The sequence below is a fragment of the Caretta caretta genome, chromosome 18 (assembly GCF_965140235.1).
Source record: "Caretta caretta isolate rCarCar2 chromosome 18, rCarCar1.hap1, whole genome shotgun sequence".
NCBI classification, from domain to species: Eukaryota; Metazoa; Chordata; order Testudines; family Cheloniidae; genus Caretta; species Caretta caretta.
Genome location: NC_134223.1, coordinates 20,051,686 through 20,074,393, shown reverse-complemented (window position 1 = coordinate 20,074,393; position 22,708 = coordinate 20,051,686). Strand labels below are relative to the sequence as shown.

General features: G+C 44.9%; 1 protein-coding gene across 9 annotated transcripts in view; it reads left to right on the top strand.

Annotated features, from left to right (window-relative positions):
- MEGF6 (multiple EGF like domains 6) overlaps positions 1 to 22,708 on the top strand; it is a 255,268-nt gene that overhangs the window by 199,068 nt on the left and 33,492 nt on the right. For all 9 annotated transcript variants that reach the window (XM_075120967.1, XM_075120965.1, XM_075120966.1 and 6 more), the window contains 11 exons: positions 2,543 to 2,665; positions 3,488 to 3,610; positions 6,248 to 6,385; positions 10,788 to 10,910; positions 12,059 to 12,181; positions 13,469 to 13,636; positions 14,423 to 14,554; positions 16,862 to 16,990; positions 19,758 to 19,886; positions 20,893 to 21,027; positions 21,417 to 21,551. In XM_075120967.1, coding sequence (XP_074977068.1) covers positions 2,543 to 2,665; positions 3,488 to 3,610; positions 6,248 to 6,385; positions 10,788 to 10,910; positions 12,059 to 12,181; positions 13,469 to 13,636; positions 14,423 to 14,554; positions 16,862 to 16,990; positions 19,758 to 19,886; positions 20,893 to 21,027; positions 21,417 to 21,551 — 1,458 coding nt within the window. The remainder of the gene's footprint in view (positions 1 to 2,542; positions 2,666 to 3,487; positions 3,611 to 6,247; positions 6,386 to 10,787; positions 10,911 to 12,058; positions 12,182 to 13,468; positions 13,637 to 14,422; positions 14,555 to 16,861; positions 16,991 to 19,757; positions 19,887 to 20,892; positions 21,028 to 21,416; positions 21,552 to 22,708) is intronic.

Genomic DNA, 22,708 nt, shown 5'->3' with positions numbered 1-22,708 from the left:
TCACAACTTAATTGCATTCCGTCTACCTAAAACTCCCCTGGTGATTTCAGGTGGATAGGTTGGTGTTTTTCACTTCCTGTCCTGAAATGTTGTGTAGTGTTTGTTAGCTGTTGAATAGCTGCCATGCTTCACCCCAGAAGAGTCTGCGCTTTATCGGGGAAGTGACTTCGGTGTACTTAGAGTTTACAAACTTTGTAAAGTACTTGGGGATCTTGGGGGGCAACTGATGCTATGACAGTTTTCAGAGTAACAGCCGTGTTAGTCTGTATTCGCAAAAAGAAAAGGAGTACTTGTGGCACCTTAGAGACTAACCAATTTATTTGAGCATGAGCTTTCGTGAGCTACAGCTCACTTCATCGGATGCATACCGTGGAAACTGCAGCAGACTTTATATACACACAGAGATCATAAAACAATACCTCCTCCCACCCCACTGTCCTGCTGGTAATAGCTTATCTAAAGTGATCAGCAAGTTGGGCCATTTCCAGCACAAATCCAGGTTTTCTCACCCTCCACCCCCCCCCCCCACACACAAATTCACTCTCCTGCTGGTAATAGCCCATCCAAAGTGACAACTCTCTACACAATGTGCATGATAATCAAGGTGGGCCATTTCCTGCACAAATCCAGGTTCTCTCACCCCCTCACCCCCCTCCAAAAAACACACACACAAACTCACTATCCTGCTGGTAATAGCTCATCCAAAGTGACCACTCTCCCTACAATGTGCATGATGATCAAGGTGGGCCATTTCCAGCACAAATCCAGGTTTTCTCACCCCCCCACCCCCATACACACACAAACTCACTCTCCTGCTGGTAATAGCTCATCCAAAGTGACCACTCTCCCTACAATGTGCATGGTAATCAAGGTGGGCCAGGTCCAGCACAAATCCAGGCTTTCTCACCCCCTCCCCCTTTTTTTTTTCCCGGGGACACACACACACACACACAAACTCACTCTCCTGCTGGCAATAGCTCATCCAAACTGACCACTCTCCAAGTTTAAATCTAAGTTTAACCAGAACGTCTGGGGGGGGGGGGTGTAGGAAAAAACAAGGGGAAATAGGCTACCTTGCATAATGACTTAGCCACTCCCAGTCTCTATTTAAGCCTAAATTAATAGTATCCAATTTGCAAATGAATTCCAATTCAGCAGTTTCTCGCTGGAGTCTGGATTTGAAGTTTTTTTGTTTTAAGATAGCGACCTTCATGTCTGTGATTGCGTGACCAGAGAGATTGAAGTGTTCTCCGACTGGTTTATGAATGTTATAATTCTTGACATCTGATTTGTGTCCATTTATTCTTTTACGTAGAGACTGTCCAGTTTGAATTGGAATTCATTTGCAAATTGGATACTATTAATTTAGGCTTAAATAGAGACTGGGAGTGGCTAAGTCATTATGCAAGGTAGCCTATTTCCCCTTGTTTTTTCCAACCCCCTCCCCCCAGACGTTCTGGTTAAACTTGGATTTAAACTTGGAGAGTGGTCAGTTTGGATGAGCTGTTGCCAGCAGGAGAGTGAGTTTGTGTGTGTGTGTGTGTCCCCGGGGAAAAAAAAAAAGCGGGGTGGGGTGGGGTGAGAAAGTCTGGATTTGTGCTGGACATGGCCCACCTTGATTACCATGCACATTGTAGGGAGAGTGGTCACTTTGGATGAGCTATTACCAGCAGGAGAGTGAGTTTGTGTGTGTATGGGGGTGGGGGGGTAAGAAAACCTGGATTTGTGCTGGAAATGGCCCACCTTGATCATCATGCACATTGTAGGGAGAGTGGTCACTTTGGATGAGCTATTACCAACAGGATAGTGAGTTTGTGTGTGTGTTTTTTGGAGGGGGGTGAGGGGGTGAGAGAACCTGGATTTGTGCAGGAAATGGCCCACCTTGATTATCATGCACATTGTGTAGAGAGTTGTCACTTTGGATGGGCTATTACCAGCAGGAGAGTGAATTTGTGTGTGTGTGGGGGGGGGGGGGGTGGAGGGTGAGAAAACCTGGATTTGTGCTGGAAATGGCCCAACTTGCTGATCACTTTAGATAAGCTATTACCAGCAGGACAGTGGGGTGGGAGGAGGTATTGTTTTATGATCTCTGTGTGTATATAAAGTCTGCTGTAGTTTCCACGATATGCATCCAATGAAGTGAGCTGTAGCTCACGAAAGCTCATGCTCAAATAAATTGGTTAGTCTCTAAGGTGCCACAAGTGCTCCTTTTCTTTTTGTGACAGTTTGCGCACAGAGCCTGTGAGATAGGCATGCGCTGCCAGGGACTGCTTGGTAAATGCATTTCCGGTGAGTCCCCAAAAGAGTTCAGGGTTCACTTTGAGTTTTGGGCCATGTCCAGGGCAGTCCTTAATGCAAATGAGGACCTTTTCTCCCAGGAATGGAGCTTCTGTCTTGTATTCATGGATTGTATTAAATGAACTACAGTCTCTCCTTGATCTCCATGAGCACTCGGCGCTTTATTCTTCCACTAGGCTAATGCCAGCAAGAGAGAGGATCTGTTTGAAATGATGTGTACTTGCTCCCTGCTCTGTCTCTGTAGTGAGGAACCCATGTGCCAATAGGAATGGAGGCTGCATGCACCAATGCCAAAATCGCCATGGAGTAGTGCGCTGCGAGTGCCACCCCGGCTACCGCCTGGCAGCTGACAGCCAGGCCTGTGAAGGTACAGTACCCACAATGCAGCGTGCATGGAGAGAGACACAACCCTTGGTATTGTTAATGTTGGTGGCTAACATAGTGACAAATGAACCTTACGCTTTTCCAGAGGTTCAGCTCAGGAAAGCATCCAAGATTTCCTGTGATGAGTTTAAATCTGTCCAGCAGCCATACTTCACTGATCTAGCAGTGGGGCTGGAAGTCTCCTGTGAACAGATGAATAGCTCCTGATTGCAGTCCTTCTGTTTGCTGGTGTCTCTGCTTATGGTCCTGACACCAGTCTGGGGGGAGGTGCAGTGGAATGTAAGGAATCACTCCCCCCCCCCCATCGCCACCCCCCCCCCCCCAAAAAAAGTCAGAAACACCAAAAATGAAATGCTTGGTCTCTGGTTTGAGTCTGTGGCAGAGGTTTTGGAAAAGAAGAGGGTACAACCCACTATTCCCACCAACGTAGGTTTTTGAGCCAGTGATCCCTGCTTCCAGAAATGCAGTAGTGCAGTACAAAGGAAAGACAATCATACGTGTTTCCTAGCTGTGCACAAGACATGTGGCAACCGATTCAACAATGTACGTTTGCCATATTTCTCCCCAACCTCCCCACTCTAGTTAAGTTCCAGTTAGTTCCATCATGCAGCTGTACATGGCTATTTCCAGCTTTTATCTCTTAGGAGGGACCAGAGACCAGTCTGTGTGTGCAGTTCAGAAAGGAGCCCCCCAAACCGTCCCTCTCTTGAACACACTGAAAGGCAGGGAGCTGTGCTCCTGGAGGGCATTCCACTGCCAGAGCCGCTCTGCTTGGTTTTGGTAATTGCCCATCTTTCTCTTGCAGACGTAGATGAATGTGCAACTGGGCTGGCCGTGTGTGCACACAGCTGTCTCAACACCCGCGGCTCCTTTAAATGCACTTGTAACCCTGGGTATGAGCTGGGGGAAGATGGCAAGCAGTGCTACAGTAAGTATTGACCGCCTTGCCCGGGCTCACTAACCCACAGACAACGAGAGGAGAGAACGTGGTTTTGACAGGGGGAAAAAGAAGGGAAGTAAACAGTGAGGTAATCCTTGACAAAACCTGTGTCCATTGTTGTTCTAAGTGAGCTGATACAATGAGAGTCCTAGGCGTTTTCAGTGGCATCTTTCAAGGGAAGTTTATGGGACTGCTTATTCTCTCACCAGGACAAGAGCTGTGCTGGGTCTTTAAAGGGATCATGAAACTGCCTGCAGTGGTTTTGATGATGTATTAATAGCTGTCTAAAAACAATGGACCTAACTCTGCTGCTCTCTGTCCTCCCCAAGTTGAAGTCTGTGAAATTGCAGAATTGTTACTGAGGCAGAACTTGATCTAATGTGTCCCCGTCAATTCCCTCCCAGGGAAAAAGAGACGTTCAGGGTTATGAAATGATAAAACACATAATTCTTTATCAGGCTAATGAAGACCAGCAGTGATAGCTAATTGCCCGAAGTGAAGTCACTGGCACGTAAAGCTCTACTGTCCATTACTGATGTGGTAAAGAACCACCATAGCTGTCCTTGTTGTTATTAATCCCCTAGCAAATGAATTAACGTTGGGTTTTGTCACTACCTATGTTCTTGCTTACCCCAGCTGTTCCCTGCTATACTCTGCTAGTCAGTTATGTAGTACACTGGACTGGGGGGTAGTAGTGGTCCCTCAGGCTTATTGTTTCTTATAAGAAGCAACACGATATGAGATCCATCCTTTCAACCCTTCATTCCTGCTGCTACTGCACTTCTCTGTGATCTAGGTGTTGACATTAAAATTGTCCTTACAAGAGTAGGAATCTGACTGATGGGGTCTGAGAGTGACGTGCAGAACTGGACTGATGCTGTACTCTATTCAACTATTAAAATAACACTGGTTTTCCCCCACTAGTATAGTTCCTTGCAGCCTACAGGCAGATCATATAAAGAGCAGTTTCATATTAAATTAGCAATGTTCCTTCCCTTTCTTGGATGGGGTTAAGAAATTAAAGCAGGTAGGTTTATGGAGTGTCAGATGAGAAAGGTAAATGCGAGTCTGGGAGTAGTGGATCTGCCCAGTTAATTTCTCTTAGCATTGTGAATGTCCCAGCAAAGAACCCAGTCTTCCCATGGCTTCTGCTGCTAATTGGCACACAGGTGACTTGGAAAGATCTGGACCACTCTCAATGCCTAGCTGCTTTCTTATTCACATTGGTTCTGGTTAGTAGATGTTACTGGTAAAAGATGCCAGACTGCCTGCCCTAGAGACTGAAACAGTACATCTGTTGGCGATTGCAGTGCAAGCTTCACCCATGCACATAGCCTCCTACTGGCATGCTTCAGCCCAGTTCTGAAATGTCCACTGCTAGAAGTGAGAGATTAATTCAGTCTCTGCAGCTCTTTGAGGCTTTGGCGTCTCTGCTAAGGCTTCCAGCAAGGGGCTCAATTTAGTGCTGTTCGTGGTGTTAATTTCCTTCAAGTGTCCTCACTGGGTGCATGGTTAACATTTTTTTTTATCTCTAAGCAGAAGTTCTGCCTTTCATAACCCTGCTAACTGCTCTTACAATGGCAACAAAGGAAAAAGAATAAAATGTTCTTCATTTTGTTCTGAGATCTGAGTGAAAGACAAACCCTTGCTCTACACCTGGGCCTGGCTCCCTGCCCGATGTCAGGAGAGAGGCAGGGCCAGCATTCGTGGCTTTCATGCGCCCATCCCAGGATTTTACAAGAGCTGAAAAAAAAAATCACGTCATTTTGTGATGAAAATATCGAAATTGTTCTTTTGAAGCGATGTATGGAACTGAGCCAAAATCCTCTCTGGGGATAAGTTCCTTTGTGTTTGCAAAGCTTTTAATTAGCTAGCCTGATTTTAAAACATGTAATTAATAAGTTTCATATTGGCCATAAATCAGCTTAATTAAAAACCTTTTTAGATCATTTGGCAAAAACTCATGTGTCTGTTTGCTACTCACGTTTCTTCCAGCATTACAAGAAGTGGCTCCAACTCTCCCGGCTATCAGAACCTGAATATTTCTGTAATTAGCTCTGTGCTGCTGCTGCTCCAGTTTCTAGCTGTCCTTCAATCTCTGTGCAGAACCTGCGGAAAGGTGACGCGCCAGATTTGGGCTGGCAGCATGTGCTGGAGCATGTCCGAAATCAGCAGTCAGCAGCAGGAGTGGCCCCTTTTCAAGGCCATTTGAAAGGTTGTAGAGAGGCTGCCCCACAGTTTGTCCAGAACAGGATTTGTGCAGGGATATTATGGGGTATAGCCTAGGATCAGTAGCTGTGAACTGCATGTGATCTGTTTGTGCATCATTTCCTCTCCTATCAATGGCCTCTACCCACTACAGCTACCCCCAACCCCTCTCTCCTGCACATTGTTCCTACTCTTATTATTCCGAGGGCTGCGCATAGACAGCCATAATATGTGCACACAATGAAGCCTGCTTGTTCTGGGAGTCTGTTATCCCAAATACTGGGTGCCTGCCAGAATGTGGCTCTGTAAATCCAGGTACGGCAGAGATGGCTCGGCCATGATCCCCTGGAAAAATCCTGTGTAAATGTTACAAGATGCTCGATAGATATTCATACGGTATGCTTGTTTGCTTTCCAGGGATAGAGATGGAGATTGTGAATAGCTGTGAGGCCAGTAATGGTGGCTGTTCCCATCTATGCCGTCACACTAGCTCCGGCCCTGTCTGCTCCTGTAACTTTGGCTACCAGCTTGATGAGGACCAGAAAACCTGCATTGGTAAGGGAAGCAGTCTGCCCTGCAGAGGTGGCTCCCGTTGTGTGCTGAGTGATACATTGTTCCATTATGAAGGGTTAAAATCCATTGCTGATGTAATAACCTAGTATATGGATTTGTGTACAGGCCCAAAGTCCAAAGTTTGGTCAAGAAGTCAGAGGCCTTGAAAATAGTAATTAGCTAAGTAAAAGCAAAATAACCGAAAAATAACATTGCTTTTGCTAAAATATGCCTGGTCAGCAAAACGCCAGATGTTGGAGGCAATAATTGTGGCTTATTCAAAGTTGCAAATAGAACAAAAAAGCCCTGTTTCTGTTGTGTTAGTTTCTTCTGTAGAGAGATGTTCTTCCCACACATCCAACCTGAAGTTTATAAAAGGTTCAAGCACGTCAGTATAAGATATGGCCTCCTCCCACCTCCCTTTCCCGGGAACCAATGCCTGCCTTAAAACACAAATAAACAACTTAAAAGACAATCTTTATTGCTATATACTTTCACTGTTTCTTTGCTTTTACCTCTAAATATGTCTCTGTTGGACAATCAAAGAAGCTACTTCATTCCTAAGAACCCCAAATCAAAATTCAACATATATATTTTATACTAATACATTTATTAAAGCACTAATTAAATGTTAAATATTAATTTGTCAACATAAGACCATGGGCAAAGACATTATGTAACCTTTGACCATTGGCTACTGTGCTATCATGTCTTGCTGCTAAACCTATCTGGGGGTGTGGGACTGCCTACCCTGTCACTTTCCCCCGCCCATGAAAAATCCATATATTCCATTGTAATCAATTAATTAACAGTGTCTCTGAGCCTAATAAGCAAGGTGACACTCCGTCAGTGCTGTACGTAATAAACTCCTGTGCTTAACCTCTACACGGTGTAAATTTATGTCCTTCACATTAGAACTTCCGTGTGCTCCACAGGGGCTGGCATATCCATATGGTCCTGCTGTGTTTTAGACAACTCTTAATTGGGGAGGGTCTGTGCTGGCTGAGTATGAATAAGATTCCAATCTATGCAAAGAGGGATGGTGCCTTCCTCTGGGCACCATATGGATTTATATTAAAATACTGAAATATTGATAGTAAAAAAAAAACAAAACCCTCAGTTCAGTGAAGAGCACTCTAGTAAAATACTGAATGCTTTCTCTTTCACAGTGTAACCATCCATTCCTGTTAATCTCTGATACTGCCTGAATCTGAGGTCTGCGCCCTGCTCTTGCAGGACAACGGACTTGATAATCTAATCGTTTTTTAAAAATTCTTCTATTATTTATTTGCAAGGAGGGATTATAAAATCTAGACTCTTCAGCCAGTTCAGATCTGAATGGCCAGTCCTCCTTAAGTACTACACAGAGTACAGTGCCTCTAGTGCAGCGGTTCTCAAACTTTTGTACGGACCCCTTTCACATAGCAAGCCTCTGAGTGCGACCCCCCCCTTGTAAATTAAAAACTTAATAATACCATTATAAATGCTGGAGGAAAAGTGGGGTTTAGGGTGGAGGCTGACAGCTCGCGACCCCCCAAGTAAGAACCTTGTGACCCCCTGAGGGATCCCGACCCTCAGTTTGAGAACCCCTGCTCTAGTGGAACTGGATGATAATGGCTTTCTCAGCAGATGAGACTCTTGCTGATGCACTGATCTCAGATTGTGGTCCATGGATCTGCTTCTGTTCCAATGGTGAAGCACCTCCAACTTCAAGCAGTAGTAACCTAATGTGTTGTTATTATAATCTCCTGAGGCTTTTCTGGCCAAACAAATCCAAGTACTTTGTCTTGTGCATAGTTCCTGTGTATCTGTCTTTGCTGGGCATCTCTGATGTAAAATCAGTTGCAATCCAATTTGTGGATGAAATGGCAAACACCATGGAGGGCAGAACTAAAGAGCAGAGTAACCTGAAGAGATCTGAGCAGCGAGGGCTGCAGGCAGCAAAGGGAGATCTAATATTAATATGTTCTGCACCAAGGGAGGGGATATAAACAGCACAGATACAATGTAGGGCTGTACTCAAGCAGCTGCACCCATCATATTAATGGGAATCTATTTTCATATTGATCCCTTTACATTTTCTGAATGCTGCCATTCCCTCTAGCCTAGCACTATAGCGGTTGTTGCAGGAAAGGTGAAGGATCAGGATTGCAGGAGGGGAAGTGCTCACAAAAGGATCTTGATTTTTAAGGAGTGCTCCGCCATATGAAAATGCGTTAGACCCACTGGGCTATATGGCTGAGAGCAGCACCTGTGGGTGGCTAAATCCCTACTTATTCTAAACTAGTGCTCCTTGGAAAGCATTTCCTTCTGAAGGATACAGAAGATTAGTTCCTTCTTTGTGAACAATGAAGAAGTTAGCCTGTGGCTGGGGATGCACTTTCCTCCTTGGCGCCCCCTTGTGGCTTATTTCGGATACCCCTAAACCTGGCCCTGGACTAGGAAATGTAGCCTCTCTCCTCCTGCTTCAGTGGCAACACTGCTGAAATGACTGACTGTATCACTGGGTGAGACAGATCGGCCACCAGCCAGCAATCTATAACTCAGCTGCATCTGGGTGTATGATGGATGTATTAACACACTGGGTAAGAAGGAAATGCAGCTTGAGCTTTCTGTACATAAATGCCATAATCTTGATGTGTGCATTTCACTTTAGACTATGTAGTTCCGTGTGCCACTGGACAATTAACCTAATGGAAACATATTGTAATGCTCAGTAGCCAGGCATTTCCTGTGTCAATAAACTTAAACAGGTATTTCCTATGGGGCTGGGTCCAGTGTTTAAACTTAGATAACCTTGGATGTTTCTCAGGTATGGTGAGTATGAACTTGGCTGGGTCAATGCCTAGAGATCTTTCAGATGAATTTCAGAGAAGGGTTAAGAAACCCTATAGGTATTCTGTCAAATCAATCATACGTATGGTGCTGTATGTCCTGAATAGTGCAAGAATGTATAGGATAATGGAAGAAGGTTATCTACTGTCTGTAAAAATGGAAGAGTACAGGGTGGTGACAGATGATAGGGAAATGATTTATGACTGATTCCATATAAAACTTATTTGTGTGGAACTGGAAAGTCCCAGTTATCGCATGACGCAGGAGACAAATCTGGTTCAAATCTGGTTCTGGTGCTGCTGCTTTTCATTTGGGCTCAGGGATCGCCTTCCCTTTCACAACACCATCTGTAATGAACAGATTCACTCTCTTTCTGAAATAAAGCACAATGGACAAGCCATCACCGATTTAGTTGAAAGGAGTACTAGCTCTGCCTCTCGCATAGCTGAGCAAGAGGAAGCTCTCCTAAGAGCAGCTGGAGAAGTAAAAGTATTGTCTCCAGAAACCTCTTGAGAAAGGAACACCTCTCTTACTACAGTGCAAGATAAAAGAGAGGTAATGTGGCAGTTAAACTTGGCTTTGCACAGTAGGCTCATAAATGCCTCACCCAAGTTGTTTGACATAGGCCTGAGTAGTGTTGGTTCTTCCCTGGCAAGTTTTAATCACAAAATAATAATCTTCTGCACTCCCAGCTTTCATCTGGGGATAGCAAAGCCTTTTACCAGGGAACCCCCGGGAAATATGTAGGTATTCAGCCCATTTCACAGATGGGTAAGCTGAGTTCCATAGAGATTAAGAACCAGACATTTTCCTTTAGACGGAGCTGCAAGTGCTTATCGCTTCTGAAAATCATGATCTAACAAACTTGCTCAAGGTCACAGTGAGTCAGTGACAGGGCTGGGAATAGAACTGAGCAGTTTTCACTCCCTGTTCCTTGTACTTGACCCACTAGACCCCACTCCTTCCCTAGTTCACTTACAATTATGAATATTGCGTCACTTTCCAAGTACAGTCAGATTCACATGTCTTTGAAGGTAAACACCAATGCTTTTTTTTAAAAAAAATCCTACACTGTTTAGGGACCTATGTGAGTAACATGAAGTTCATGGAGATTTCCAACAGATAATCCAGATGGCTAGCTACATCTCTAGAAGAAACGTTGGCTCGGTCTTTCTCATCCTTATCTGCTGCATCCAGGGTTCAGGTTTCCCTGTGTGGCCCACTGCAGCTCACGCTGTTGCACCTAAGAAAGCAGTGCTGCTTTATTTTAGATTGGTATGAAGTTGTCAGCTGTTGCAAAAGGAAGGGAAAATGATGTGCAGATATTATATGTTAAAACATATTTATTGCTGATTTCTAAAATGGCATATCGTTTCTATTACTGATTTGGGATGCAGACCTTTTTCTGTAACCTTTGCACTTTACTTTTAAACAAAATCACAGGCCAGAGAAGGGAGCTCATCAGCCAAATTAGAAATGGAAAGGCCTGAGTGGATGCATGTGTCCGCTTTCTGCAAAGCAGAAACTCTCAGATTTGTGCTAACTGATGCGCTTTGTTTTCCGTCTTTAGATATCGATGACTGTGACGCTCGTTCTCATTGCTGTCAGCAGGACTGTTACAATTATCCTGGCGGCTATGAATGTGTTTGCTATGCTGGATACAGGCTCAACACCGATGGTTGTGGGTGTGATGGTAAGCAGCAATGCCTAGCTGGACTGCGGTAGGTGAAAGAGGAAAGACATTGGCTCAGCCCCTTTGCATTACAGTATTGTGTTAGTGACAGCTACAGGCATGGCTGTGTTGGTCCTTCCACTAGTCCTGTTATGCCTGGTTTTACAATTACATTGAACTTATTATAAATGTTAAGTCAGATTTAAAGGCTTATTTTTGGTGATTTCTCTTAAGTTTTTTAGTTTGACGAAAGAAGCAAAGAAACACGCAAGCAAGACAGAGATTAGCTCAAAATAGTAGCAGCTAAAGAGCACAGTTTGGATCCAACCCAGAATTTCCCAAAGTTGAAGAGAGTTGGTTTGGTCCCATCTCTTCTAACGATTCATGGAAATGTCATTTTGTATTGCATGTAATTTTGGCTTTGGAGGGACCCACGCAAATGCCAATCTGTTTACAAAAATATAGCTAGGAAGATAATGACTAATGCGAGCTCTGAAGTGAGGTGACATGAAATACTTCCATATGGCCCCAAACAGCTGGCCATTTCTTCTAATTATTTCTCCCAGCGAATGTCAGTTTTTCCATCAGTTCTGTTCTGAGTAGCTCATTTAGCCAGTCAGAATATAATAAGTGGGTGGGATTTTGGGTTTCCATTCCCCGATGATAATCTGTTTTGTCACTAGCATAGCTATCCAGCCCCATTTGATGTTATTAGCTGGAAGATTAAGTTAATCCAACTGGCCCAGCATACATAGGCTGATTCTTAAAACTGGGGAAACTTATTTTCAAATATCTGTGGTTCACTTGCTTGTGTGATCTTTGTTTAATGTAAAAGAAATGTTGGTAGGTTTGCATGGCTGAACAGGACAGAAAATGAGACAAAGTTTGTTTATCCAGAGATATTGGTAGGATAAATTAAAAACCTCAAATGGGAAGGAGAAATGATTCTAATCCATTCTGCGACGTGGTGAAAAGAGTTCTGGAACCTGAAGGCTTCTATCAGACCTGCAGCGTCCCTCGGCCCAACATTGATTTAATTTTAGAAAGTCAGGCAGAAACAGTAATACTCGTTAGTCTCTGAATACTCTGTATGCCTTGGAGTCCCTGACCTATGCTGGACACTTCTCTTATCTGCATATGTATATATAGTCCCATGTATATATTTTTAGATGTGGATGAGTGCTCCTCAAATAACGGTGAGTGTGAACACACATGCCAGAACCTGGTGGGGTCCTTCCAGTGCAGCTGCAAGATTGGATACAAACTGGATGAAGACCGGAGGAGCTGTATTCGTAAGAGACATCTTTTTGTGTGTGTGTATGATTTCCTGTTGAAGATATTTATGTATAAAATCTTCAACAGGAAACAATATCAAGTGAAAACAAGGGTCTCATTTATATATACCCTTTTCCTTCCCTTACACGGTTTTCATTTGGTGTCATTTCCTTGTGCAACTTTGTGTATAATCCAATCATTTTCACTGTAGAGAGGCCAGATCTGAGATCTCCACAGCAGTCTATGGGGGGTTTTGATGTACATCTTTTGAGGAATGGAAGGCTTGAGTCTAAATCCTCCAGGCTGCTTTGGGCTGCTTTGAAAGTATGCTGGGTGGCAGAGCAATGATTTATTAAACCCTTTCTGAACCTTTGCTGGCTTCTTCACAGCTCCATTATTGACACAAACTGCTACTATGAACTGTATTATCATAACTGTATGGAAACCTCTGCGGCTTACAACAACACAGACAGAACAATTTCCCTGCTTGCACAGAGACTTTGCTCCTGGCAGGGTTGAGATTTTCCAAACAGTCTAGGGGCATTAGGCATACATCTTCCATTAAGCTTGTTCTAGGATGCAGCGGGTTTTCTGATGAATTATGATGATGCTGTTCAAGGGAGCAGCTGAAGCACAGTGGAGAAGCCAGGAAAGGCTGGGAAACAGGCAAACAAACGTAGCTGTGCTGTGTCCCCTAGCATGTGCTCTCGTTTTAAATTGTAACCAGTTTTCACTTCAGCTTCTGAAAGGCATATTTGGATTGGAAATGTCAAGGTAGCTCTGTCGTACTTAGGTTATAAAAACAAAAATAACAAACAAGATAAGAGTCCCTTTGCGGCAGCTTGAGATGGCTGTGGACCTAGGCCTTGAGGACCTAGCTTGTGTGACAGAACAGTTTCCTGGAAAATCAGATCTCTCTGTAAATATAAAATATAAGCCTTCCAAGTAGATTTTTTTTTTTTTTGGAGGCAGTCAGATACTCACATGATGGGAATTGTATAAAATTCTAGATTGAGAGAAATAAAAGAATGTGGGGGAAGGAAAGAGACAGGGAATGAATCACAGTCCCCAAAGTGGCCAGGGACAGTTGTATGGGTCACTGGAGTAGACTCTATAAAACGCTAAATCAGTACAGAACCACTGACTCTGTCAGATCTTGTTCTCTTTTCCCGCTTTTTATTGCACATTTTTCTGCTCTTTGCTAATCTCTTGTTCATCTCTCGTTTCACTCATCTTTGAATCTCTCCTCTTTGGATTGGTGATTTGGATGGAAACGTTTGGTCTTTCCCCATGGATTTTCCCAGCTCTGGATGACCCCATGGAAGCCCTGGATGGCCAGCGCCCCATCATACGCCCTATTCCTCACGTCGCCATCCTGCGCGATGAGTTCACCCAGCTCTTCGATGAGGAGTATGAGGAGGAGGAGGAAGAGGTGGAAGCAAGAGGAGAGCACACGCTTTCGGAAAAATTTGGTGGGCATTTTGTAGCAAGGGCATGTGGAAAATTCTCTGGTGTCTTTAGCAGTAGCAACACATTTGGAGCAAACGTACATGTCCAAATTTGCACAAGCAGCTCAGTGCACCCACAGAGCTTGTCATGTACGAAGCCTGCATTACGGCACAGGTTGCGGGGGCTGTCATCCATTGAGCACACGCAGGTTGGGTAGCTGAGCACTCAGCTACAGGTTCCGCGTGCAAGTAGTGGCTTGCGGATGGAAAAATGGTGCCCCTTCGTTTTACAGACACCCTCAGTTGTATTATGCAAACTTGAGCATTCACAGTTGTAAACCAGGGCTCACAACTTGTCTCTTAAGGTCTTAACCTATTTAAAAGCAATATCTTGTCTCGGAGAACTAGTTTGCTGCCAAAACAGAAGAAAATACCCCCCCACACACACCCTTTCTTCACTTGTGAGTTCGGATTCATATTTTACCTCTCATTAAACACCAAGTGTGAAATCCTGGCTCTGTTTAAGTCAACGTGGGTCTTGTCATTGATTTCAACCGAGCCAAGACGTCACCCCAAACATTCCAGGGTCTTGCTGCTTATGACATGAACTGTCACAACGGGCAGACCATTTCCAGACTCTTATGCATTCCCCACATGTCCCAGACACACCACTGCTCTACACGTTACTGGTGCGTTTGCTGGAGATTCAGTGTTCTTGAGTGGTATGGGTTTGGCTGCCCAGCTCAACCCTTCAGCTCGATGAAGCAGCTTTTGGAAAGCCCACTCATCCGCAGCTTCTTTTTCTTCCAGTCTGCTTGGAGGACACCTTTGGTCATGACTGCAGCCTGACATGCGATGATTGCAGAAATGGTGGAATGTGCAATGAGAACCAGACTGGTTGTGACTGTCCGGAGGGCTGGAGTGGAGTCATATGCAATCAGAGTGAGTTAAGTTGGAGAAGGGCAGGACGAGAGGGGTAAGCAAAGGGCAGGCTGGTTTTATAGTGTTTGTGTTCCTTCCAAAAGCCAGTCAAAAAGAAGAGAGAGGTGAGCACAACCCCTCAGCTGGTCTAAATAGCACTAACAACCCCGGCTTTTCTTTGCCCCATTGCCTGCATTTGCAATGTTTGTGTTGGCACAGCATGGTTGTAGTCACCAGACAAAATCCCTAATAAAGTTCTCTACCTCTCGTTACCATATAGATCCCAGAGGGTATGAATCTATAGTTCAAACCTGCAAATGTTTGTATTTAGTGTTGGATCTGAGCTTAGCTCTCAGACTGTGCACACAAACCTATTGGCAGTGAATTAGACATATTACATTCTTTAAGACTAAGAAACTATTTAAGGCACTAATGGGAGTCGTCCTAATTCCTCCTTCCAACTGAACTTCTGGCTTCAAAGCTGTTGGCAGTTTAAATGAAGGAATATTTTCCCCTGGGGCCTCTTTCCATTTAAACATTATTGGCATTTGATGCCCATTTCAGAGAAAGGGCTGCAGTTAGCTGATATTTGCAATTTCAGTTTGAATTTGATGCCCAAAATCTTGCTTGTCCAACCAGTATTTTCTGGAGTCCTTATTTTGCTTTTTAAATATTTGGAACTGTATTTGCAATGAGTTGAAAGGGAAAGGCAAGGTTCCCTACCCCCTGGCTGGGTTTGTGCTTGTAAATATTAATGGAACTCCATGGCCTGAGGCAAATCTATTTTTTAAGTAAGTAACTTTAGGAAAAATTAACGGTGTGTATTTCAGAAGAGAGTACATAAAAATGAATACATATATTGCCTAAATGGTAATGAAATTGGCATCTGGGTTTCAGGATTTATTTTCTAAAAAAATATTTTGGCATGTACCTTTCAGCAAATAAATGCAAAGCTGAAAAAGTTTGTTTTCCAGGTGTTTTCCATAGTGTAGGATATAATGACAGGTGGGGTTGTTGTAGAAAAGAGGAGAAGAAAACATCAGAGGCTTGAATAAGTATCTAAACTGAACCGTATCTCCAAATTTTGTTCAGCTTTCTCTAAATTTCTGTACACTGTGAGGTTTTTATCCATTGAGGTTTTTGGCTCATTCTTACTGCTACCATCATTAATGATGTACACAGAGCTATAGAAGGCAAGATTCCAATCCTGAAGAGTTTACAGTCTAATTCAGACAAATACAATACATAGGATAACAGGCCAAATGCAAGAAGGAAAAAAGAACATAGTCGGCAGTGAGGTCTTAGTCAGAAGGTTGAGTATTAGCTGGCACCAGGGATCAGAAGCACCAGTTGAGAGTACACCTTATCTGCTCATCCTCTGATTTTCCTATGGCCCTGCACCAGCACTAGGATGCATTGGAGTAGAGAGGTGCAGAGCAGGCATGCGAATAGTCCCACTGCACTGTATTGGTTTCAGACATCCCCATGTCCCTTTCTCCGCTTCACTATCATCCATTTGAATTACTACGATGTCAGGACGTGCTTGCTGCAAGTCAAGCAGGGAAAGGTCTCACTGAGTTTGCTGGAAACCCTTTGGGCTGAGTGTCAGACCTTATTGTAATTAATCTGTCAATCTAGGGCAGTGGTTCTCAAACTGTGGTCCATGGACCAGCAGTGGTTCGCCAGCTCCATTCAGGTGATCCACAGATATTTCCCTCTAAGGTACACACCTGGGCGGCTGCACATGACAAAATGAAGGGCCACCCACCTAATTAGTGGAGCCGCACAGGTGTGGCTCCACTAATTAGGTGCCTGGACTCTGGAGAAGATGCACATGTAAGGTGAGGTGGTGGCCTTGGGGGGAATAGGGAGTAGGTGGGAGGGAGCAATGGGGTGAGAAGAGGGGGTGGGGGGAATTTGGGACCTGCAGGGCTGCGACGGCCAGAGAAAGAGACGACTTTCCCCAGTTCCAGGGCTGTGGTTGCTGGGGAGACCCCCCTCCTTCCCAGCCCCAGCTTGGGGGCTGCTGTGGCGGGGAAGAGAGGGCACATCCGTCACGTTAGAAAGGTTAAGACTACTACTATTAAAATGAGTCGTGTGCTTTTATTTATAGAACAAAAAAAGTTTATTATTAAGGGTTTTTTTTTTATATAGCTAATGGTACAAACAACATTTGGAAAGAGGTGGTCCGCCAAGACCCTCCGTAATTTTCAAGTGGTCCGCAGAAAAAAAAAGTTTGAGAGCCTCTGATCTAGGGCAATACAAATCAACAAATAGCTGTGACAGTACAATCGCCTCTCTGACCTCTGTCTCTCTGTCCCCTCACAGCCTGTCCCGAAGGCACCTTTGGGAGGAACTGCAGCTTCACCTGCCACTGTAAGAATGGAGGCACGTGTGATCCAGTGACTGGGAAGTGCCGCTGCCCACCTGGGGTCAGTGGAGAACTGTGTGAGGATGGTATGGTCAAGTTCCCAATCTCCTGCTTCATGCAGTAATGAGACTCCCCCTTTTCGCTCCCCTTAGCCCAGTGACATGATGGTGAGGGAGGTGCTTCTGTGCGGGAAGGCTTCATTCTAAGCAGTTAGACAGCAGGCTGATAGAAACACTGGGCCACCCTGTGCTCCTGGTTCTGTAACTGAAGGCACAGTCTGGCCGCACTCCCTGTGTCACGCACATTGTGAGTAATGTTTCATGCACAGATTAAGCAGTTTGGGAGCTGGGGTGGGCAGAGCAGAAAGTGTCAGCACAGGACAGCAGACCAGGAACTCCCGAGCATCAATCTCAGCTCTGACACTGACTCTTTCAGTGACCTCAGGCAAGTCATTTAACCTCTCCACCTCAGCTTCCCCATTTGTAAAATGGGCAATCAGTATCTCTGTGCCCTCACCAATGTGTTGTGATGATTAGTTAATGCTAATAAAGTACTGGAAAAAGGAAAGAATGATATCAGTGCAATACATGTGGAGGAAGGACAGAGGGATCTGTGCATAGGATAGGTGCAGTCTCTCTGCTATTCTGGGCCCTGAATTCTTGCACAAGGTGCTGGGGGTTGTACCTTCCTAATTCTCTTGCTCTCTTCTTTTTACTGTAGAATGTGTTTTAATGAAATTGGGGACAGAGCAAGAGGAAAACAATATTTCTTAACTGCTTACAAACTCCATTCCCAGAGCTAACAGGATAGTTCATTTGCTATTTGAATTGATACTTTATAGTGGAGTGTTTGCTCTAGTGATAAATGGAGATCATAGCCAAGTGTGATGCCCAGGGGTTCACTGTCCACTTGTGGTTCTGTTAAAACTTAGAAGCACTTTACATAGGATGTGCTCTATTGTTCAGTTTATATTCTTTAATCTGTTACCTGACACCTGTATTTTAAGGGCACCTGGCATCTTTTAACCCTTTGCTTGGAACATCACTGTGTGTGAGACGCTGACACATCCCTAGATTCCATCTCACTTGCTGGGTCACGTAGTCTTGTGTTTAAAGAGACTTTTTTTTCCATATGAAAAGGGTGATTGAAAAACCCACTTGCCAGGAATCAGTGTTCTAGGTCACGCCCAAATTCCTGCCCCAAGCACCTTGCAGCCCGAGTTTAGCAGATCAGTGACGTCCTCCTTGAGACACAGGGAGCAGTAATGGGCACTGCCTCTTAGGCAGATGATTGTCTTGGGGAAAGTTCAGTGGAAGGCAGCCAAAAAAAAAAAAAAATGAAAAAAGGTTCCAAGTCATAAGAAGTAGAAGTGGTGTGGAAAGGTGTCATGGTTGTCGCTGAAGTGGAGGTAGACACTGGAGACATTTGAGAATAGTCGCTTCCCATCTTCTTGCACAAAAGGGATCAGTTGAACTGGGGTAGATATTGATTTATTTTTCACCCCGAAGGGTTAAAATCATGGAGATATAATCTAAAAACGTGAAAACAAGGAGGCAGTAAGAAATTCCATCAAAATGACTTCATTCAAGTGGTTAGGAGGAGACGGAATCCATTGCTGGAGAAGGCAATTGAAGCAGAGTATATCTGAGTTTGAGACACACCCAGACGTTTTTCCTTAGGAAGGAGGCAGCTGAGGGGCACAGTGAAAAAGCAGGAAGGTGGGGTTAAGATAAACAATAAAGAGCTGGCGAATTGGGCCAGACAGCCTTCCTTCTTCCTAAACTGTATGATGTTGTTATCAGATGGGAGAAGGCTTGTGCTACCTGTACCTCTGATGGTGGGAGTGTTCTGCGGATGCAGTGTATTTGGCATATGCTTCTAATATTAAATTCTTCAGCATTAATAAAAACCTGGCAACTGTTCTATTCCTTTAACAGTTCAAATATGATTGTCAGTTTTCCCAGGGGGTGGCTTAGTGGTCTAAGTGTCAGGTCTGAAAAAGCTAGACTTCCTGGAACTGCATGTTTGGCTGCCAGCAGGATTGACTCAGCCCTTTGTCCTTCCAATGTGGAAACAATGGTGCTGGGTGCACTGGGGAGTATCTTGGATGCATAAAGGGAGGAAGTACCATGTGATTTGCTGGGTGAGGTTCTGTTTGATCTAGGGGGTCATCAGAAATCACAGGGCATTTGTTTCCCACTGGCCTTTATTTCTAACCTGGTGCTTCCCATCTGGTACCCTGGATGAGGCTGCATTTCATTGCTTCTGTGCGTTTCTGGTTGTAAAGCACTTTGGGAGCCTTTGCACTGAAAGGTGTCCCGGAGCTGACAATGGTAATTTGGTGTTTTCTAGTTGTTTGTAGAGGTCTGTCTGTAGAATGGGTTTGTCATCATCCTGTAGCACAGGATGTGTCACACTAGATCAAATCACTCTCTATCAAGTCCAGTATCCCGTCTGTGGTATTTGCTGATTCCTGATGCTTCAGAGAGAGTCCCAGCACTCCATAATGCATCTAACCTAATAAACAGCCCTGTACATGAGGTGAGAGATGCAAATCCTTTCCGATCCCCGCAGCCATTGGATAATGCCCAGAAGCATATGATTTGGTTACCCCCTTCTTGGTATCTTATCTCACAGAGAGGCAGGCATTATTCTTCATGACAGAACGATCCGTTCCTTCTTTCACATCCAGGTGCCCTGTGGGGCTGTGACCATTTGTTACCCTATACGGGCAGTGATTTTGCAGTGGGGGTGTTCTTGCCAAGTTCCATTATCAGTGCCCACTTTGAAAGTGGCGTGACACTCCCTGTGCTGGGTGTTCTGACCGGAGGACGCTCGTTTTCCTCTTTCTAGGCTGCCCTAAAGGATTCTTTGGGAAACAATGCAGGAAGAAATGCAACTGTGCCAACAGAGGTCGGTGCCATCGAATGTACGGGGCCTGTTTGTGTGACCCTGGACTTTACGGACGATACTGCCATTTAGGTGAGTCTGGCCAGCCACAGAAGGGTTGGCTGACTGCTGGTGTGCCCCCTGGTGGCTGGGTGTGGTGTAGGTAGCTTTCCTTTTCCATGCCACCGTCTGCTTCTTCTCATGACTTGGCCCTTCAGCCAGGTCACATTTTAGTCCCCAACCATTCCAGGGTAACAATGTCCTTACCCCATCTCTGGGTGCCATGATCCTCATATCCTTCTCTCAGGGCTTTCAGTTATTCTTATCCTCTTATCAGGGGCCTCATGCAGACTCCTTGCTGCTGCCTGCCTGGACTTCTTCCTCTTTCTTTTTCAGGCCATTTCCCCACAACCTCTCTAGCTTCACCCTTTCTCAAGGCTGGGACTAGCAGGGCTCTCCTCTGGAATCCCCCAACAAAATCCCTAACTAAAAGTACAACAAACATACCCAACTTCTTCCCTTCTCGGGCTTGACCTTTCATCCCTCTCTGTTTCGCAGTTGAATGCCTCCCAGGGCTCTCTCCTCGGAAGTCCAGATCCTGCCCTTTTATCAGGGCTCACCACTGCAGCTTGCTCCACCCTGATGGCTGCTCCTTGTCTTTCTCGGTATCCTGCCAGACTTCTGTACTTCAGGGAGAATCCTCCAGGCCAGCTATCCCCCTGGGCCTCCTCCTTGACCCTGCCAGTCTCTCCACTCTCTACAGCCAACAACGGACTGAAACATTCTCTTCCTGCAGCCCCCTTCTAATCTGGTCTTCCTTCCTTTATAGTCATCACCTAGCTTGGCTTCATCTGTAGTTAGGCCTGGTTTCCACCCTCTAGGTGCAGCCATGTGAGTTAGTTAGCCTCTCAGGCCCACATTAACTTTTTCAAAACCAGGATGAACCCTTTCTAACACCGTTACCTTCTAACACTGTCAGACAGATCTTTCTAAGAGTTCCCTTTGGGCAGGGTCTTTGGAGGGTGATAACGATGCTATTGGTTGTCCTCTGCTGTTTGGTTTCCCAAAGCACTTAATGATGCTTTCCCAACACATCTAGCCTGCCCGAAGTGGGCCTATGGGCCTGGGTGCTCTGAAGAATGCTTGTGTGTGCAGCAGAATACCCAGGAGTGTGACAAGAAGGACGGCTCCTGCAGATGCAAACCTGGTTATCATGGCAAAAGGTGTCAGACAAGTGAGTGGTCAGGTGACATGGGCTGTTTAGGGGAGTATTTCCCTGGGCTTTCCTTTTTTCCCCCCGCTCATTAATTTTACTGGGAAAACAAAGAACCACTAAGATCCTCCCCAAGGACATCCTGTGAATTAGAACAGGAGCAAGCCCAATTTTCAGCCTTGGTCAGCTAACTTAGGGTGTCTAGTTCCACACACATTGGATGCCGGTGGAAACTCCCTGAACTTGTGTCCACAGTCCAGCTAGGTGTGATATATTAGATCAGTGAGGGGTCTGTTAGCGTTCCACTGCAGGTACCTTGAATCCCTGATACTCAGTTTGGGCAGCGTGTTCTTCCCAGGTCTGTCTGCTAATGCCGAATGCTTTTTCTTTTCAATGTCTGTCATTAACAGAGTGTGACTCTGGCTATTATGGTGGTGGCTGCAAGAACAAATGTAGTTGCCCCTTGGGAGTTTCCTGTGACCATGTGAGCGGAGAGTGTCAGAAAGAGTGTCCCGAGGGTTACCATGGGGAGAACTGCGACCAAGGTAAAAACCGCATGTGGAACTGGGTTGCGGAAGGACAAGTGTTGCACCAGCACAGATTGTGCATGTATCATATTCTACTTTTCAGAAGCTCAGTGAGCTTCGCTGGCAGCTACCTCTGAATGCCGCTGTTCAGCTTGTTATAGTGTATCAAAACCACAGGGGGTTAGGGAGGAGATTTCCCAGGTACTGCAGTAACCAACATGCTCTAAAAACGGAGAGAGAGAATAACTCGGCAGGTGGAGTCCAGATATTTTATGCTTTGCAAGGCTGATTCCTCTCGCTATAGCATGACTACAGTGCTTGGGGTCAATATATGTTCCTCTCTATTCTACTGTTCTAAAGGTTACTTGCCTCAAAGGTTACAAAGGCGTTAATGACACACGTAACAATTTTTAAGCACGCTGTAGATACGGGGTAGATTTTTCGCAAGTGCCTACGTGACTTGGAAGCCTAAGTCTCATTGGAAGTACAATATAACTGGCTTCCAAATCAGTGCCAAACTATTTAGAACACCAGTTTTTAATACATCGATATATTTACAGAGGCATTTACAGCACTTTACATTGAGGGTGGCATATTTCATTGTAAAATGCTTATTAGACAAATAAAGGACACAGACTCTGTACAAGGGTTGGTGTGAATGGTTTATTTCTAGGCAGGCAGTTCTTTGAAATGAAGCATTATTAAAGCCGTTCCTGTGTAGCTTCTGGTCTAAATTCTCAAAAGCCACTACTGGTGTCTTTGGGTACTTCCAGTTTTGGATCCCCAGTGTGGGACACTGTAAAGGGACCTGATTTGGCTTCTTTCAGATATTTCAAGTTGGGCATCCACAATCGCAAGTCCCTTTGAAAATGTTGCCTCTATATGTCTGTTCAGTGACTGGGCGCTGTAACGTGGCTAGAGTTTGTCTGTTAGTTCTCCAAGGATGAGCCCTGATTTATTGCCTCTCAAGTTCACTGAAGGGCTTGTGAATTTCAGAAATGAATTGGGACAAAATTCTTCTATGTCCCAACTTCCAGTTCACACATTCCACCTTCTAGTGTACTTCTCCTTGTTAGGCCAAACATCTTTCCAGGGTGCCTGCAGTGTCCTGTGCCAGCTGCTGCCTGTGCAGAGCCTGAACATCTGTAGGGGTCAATTTAAGCTTCCTCTCCCTA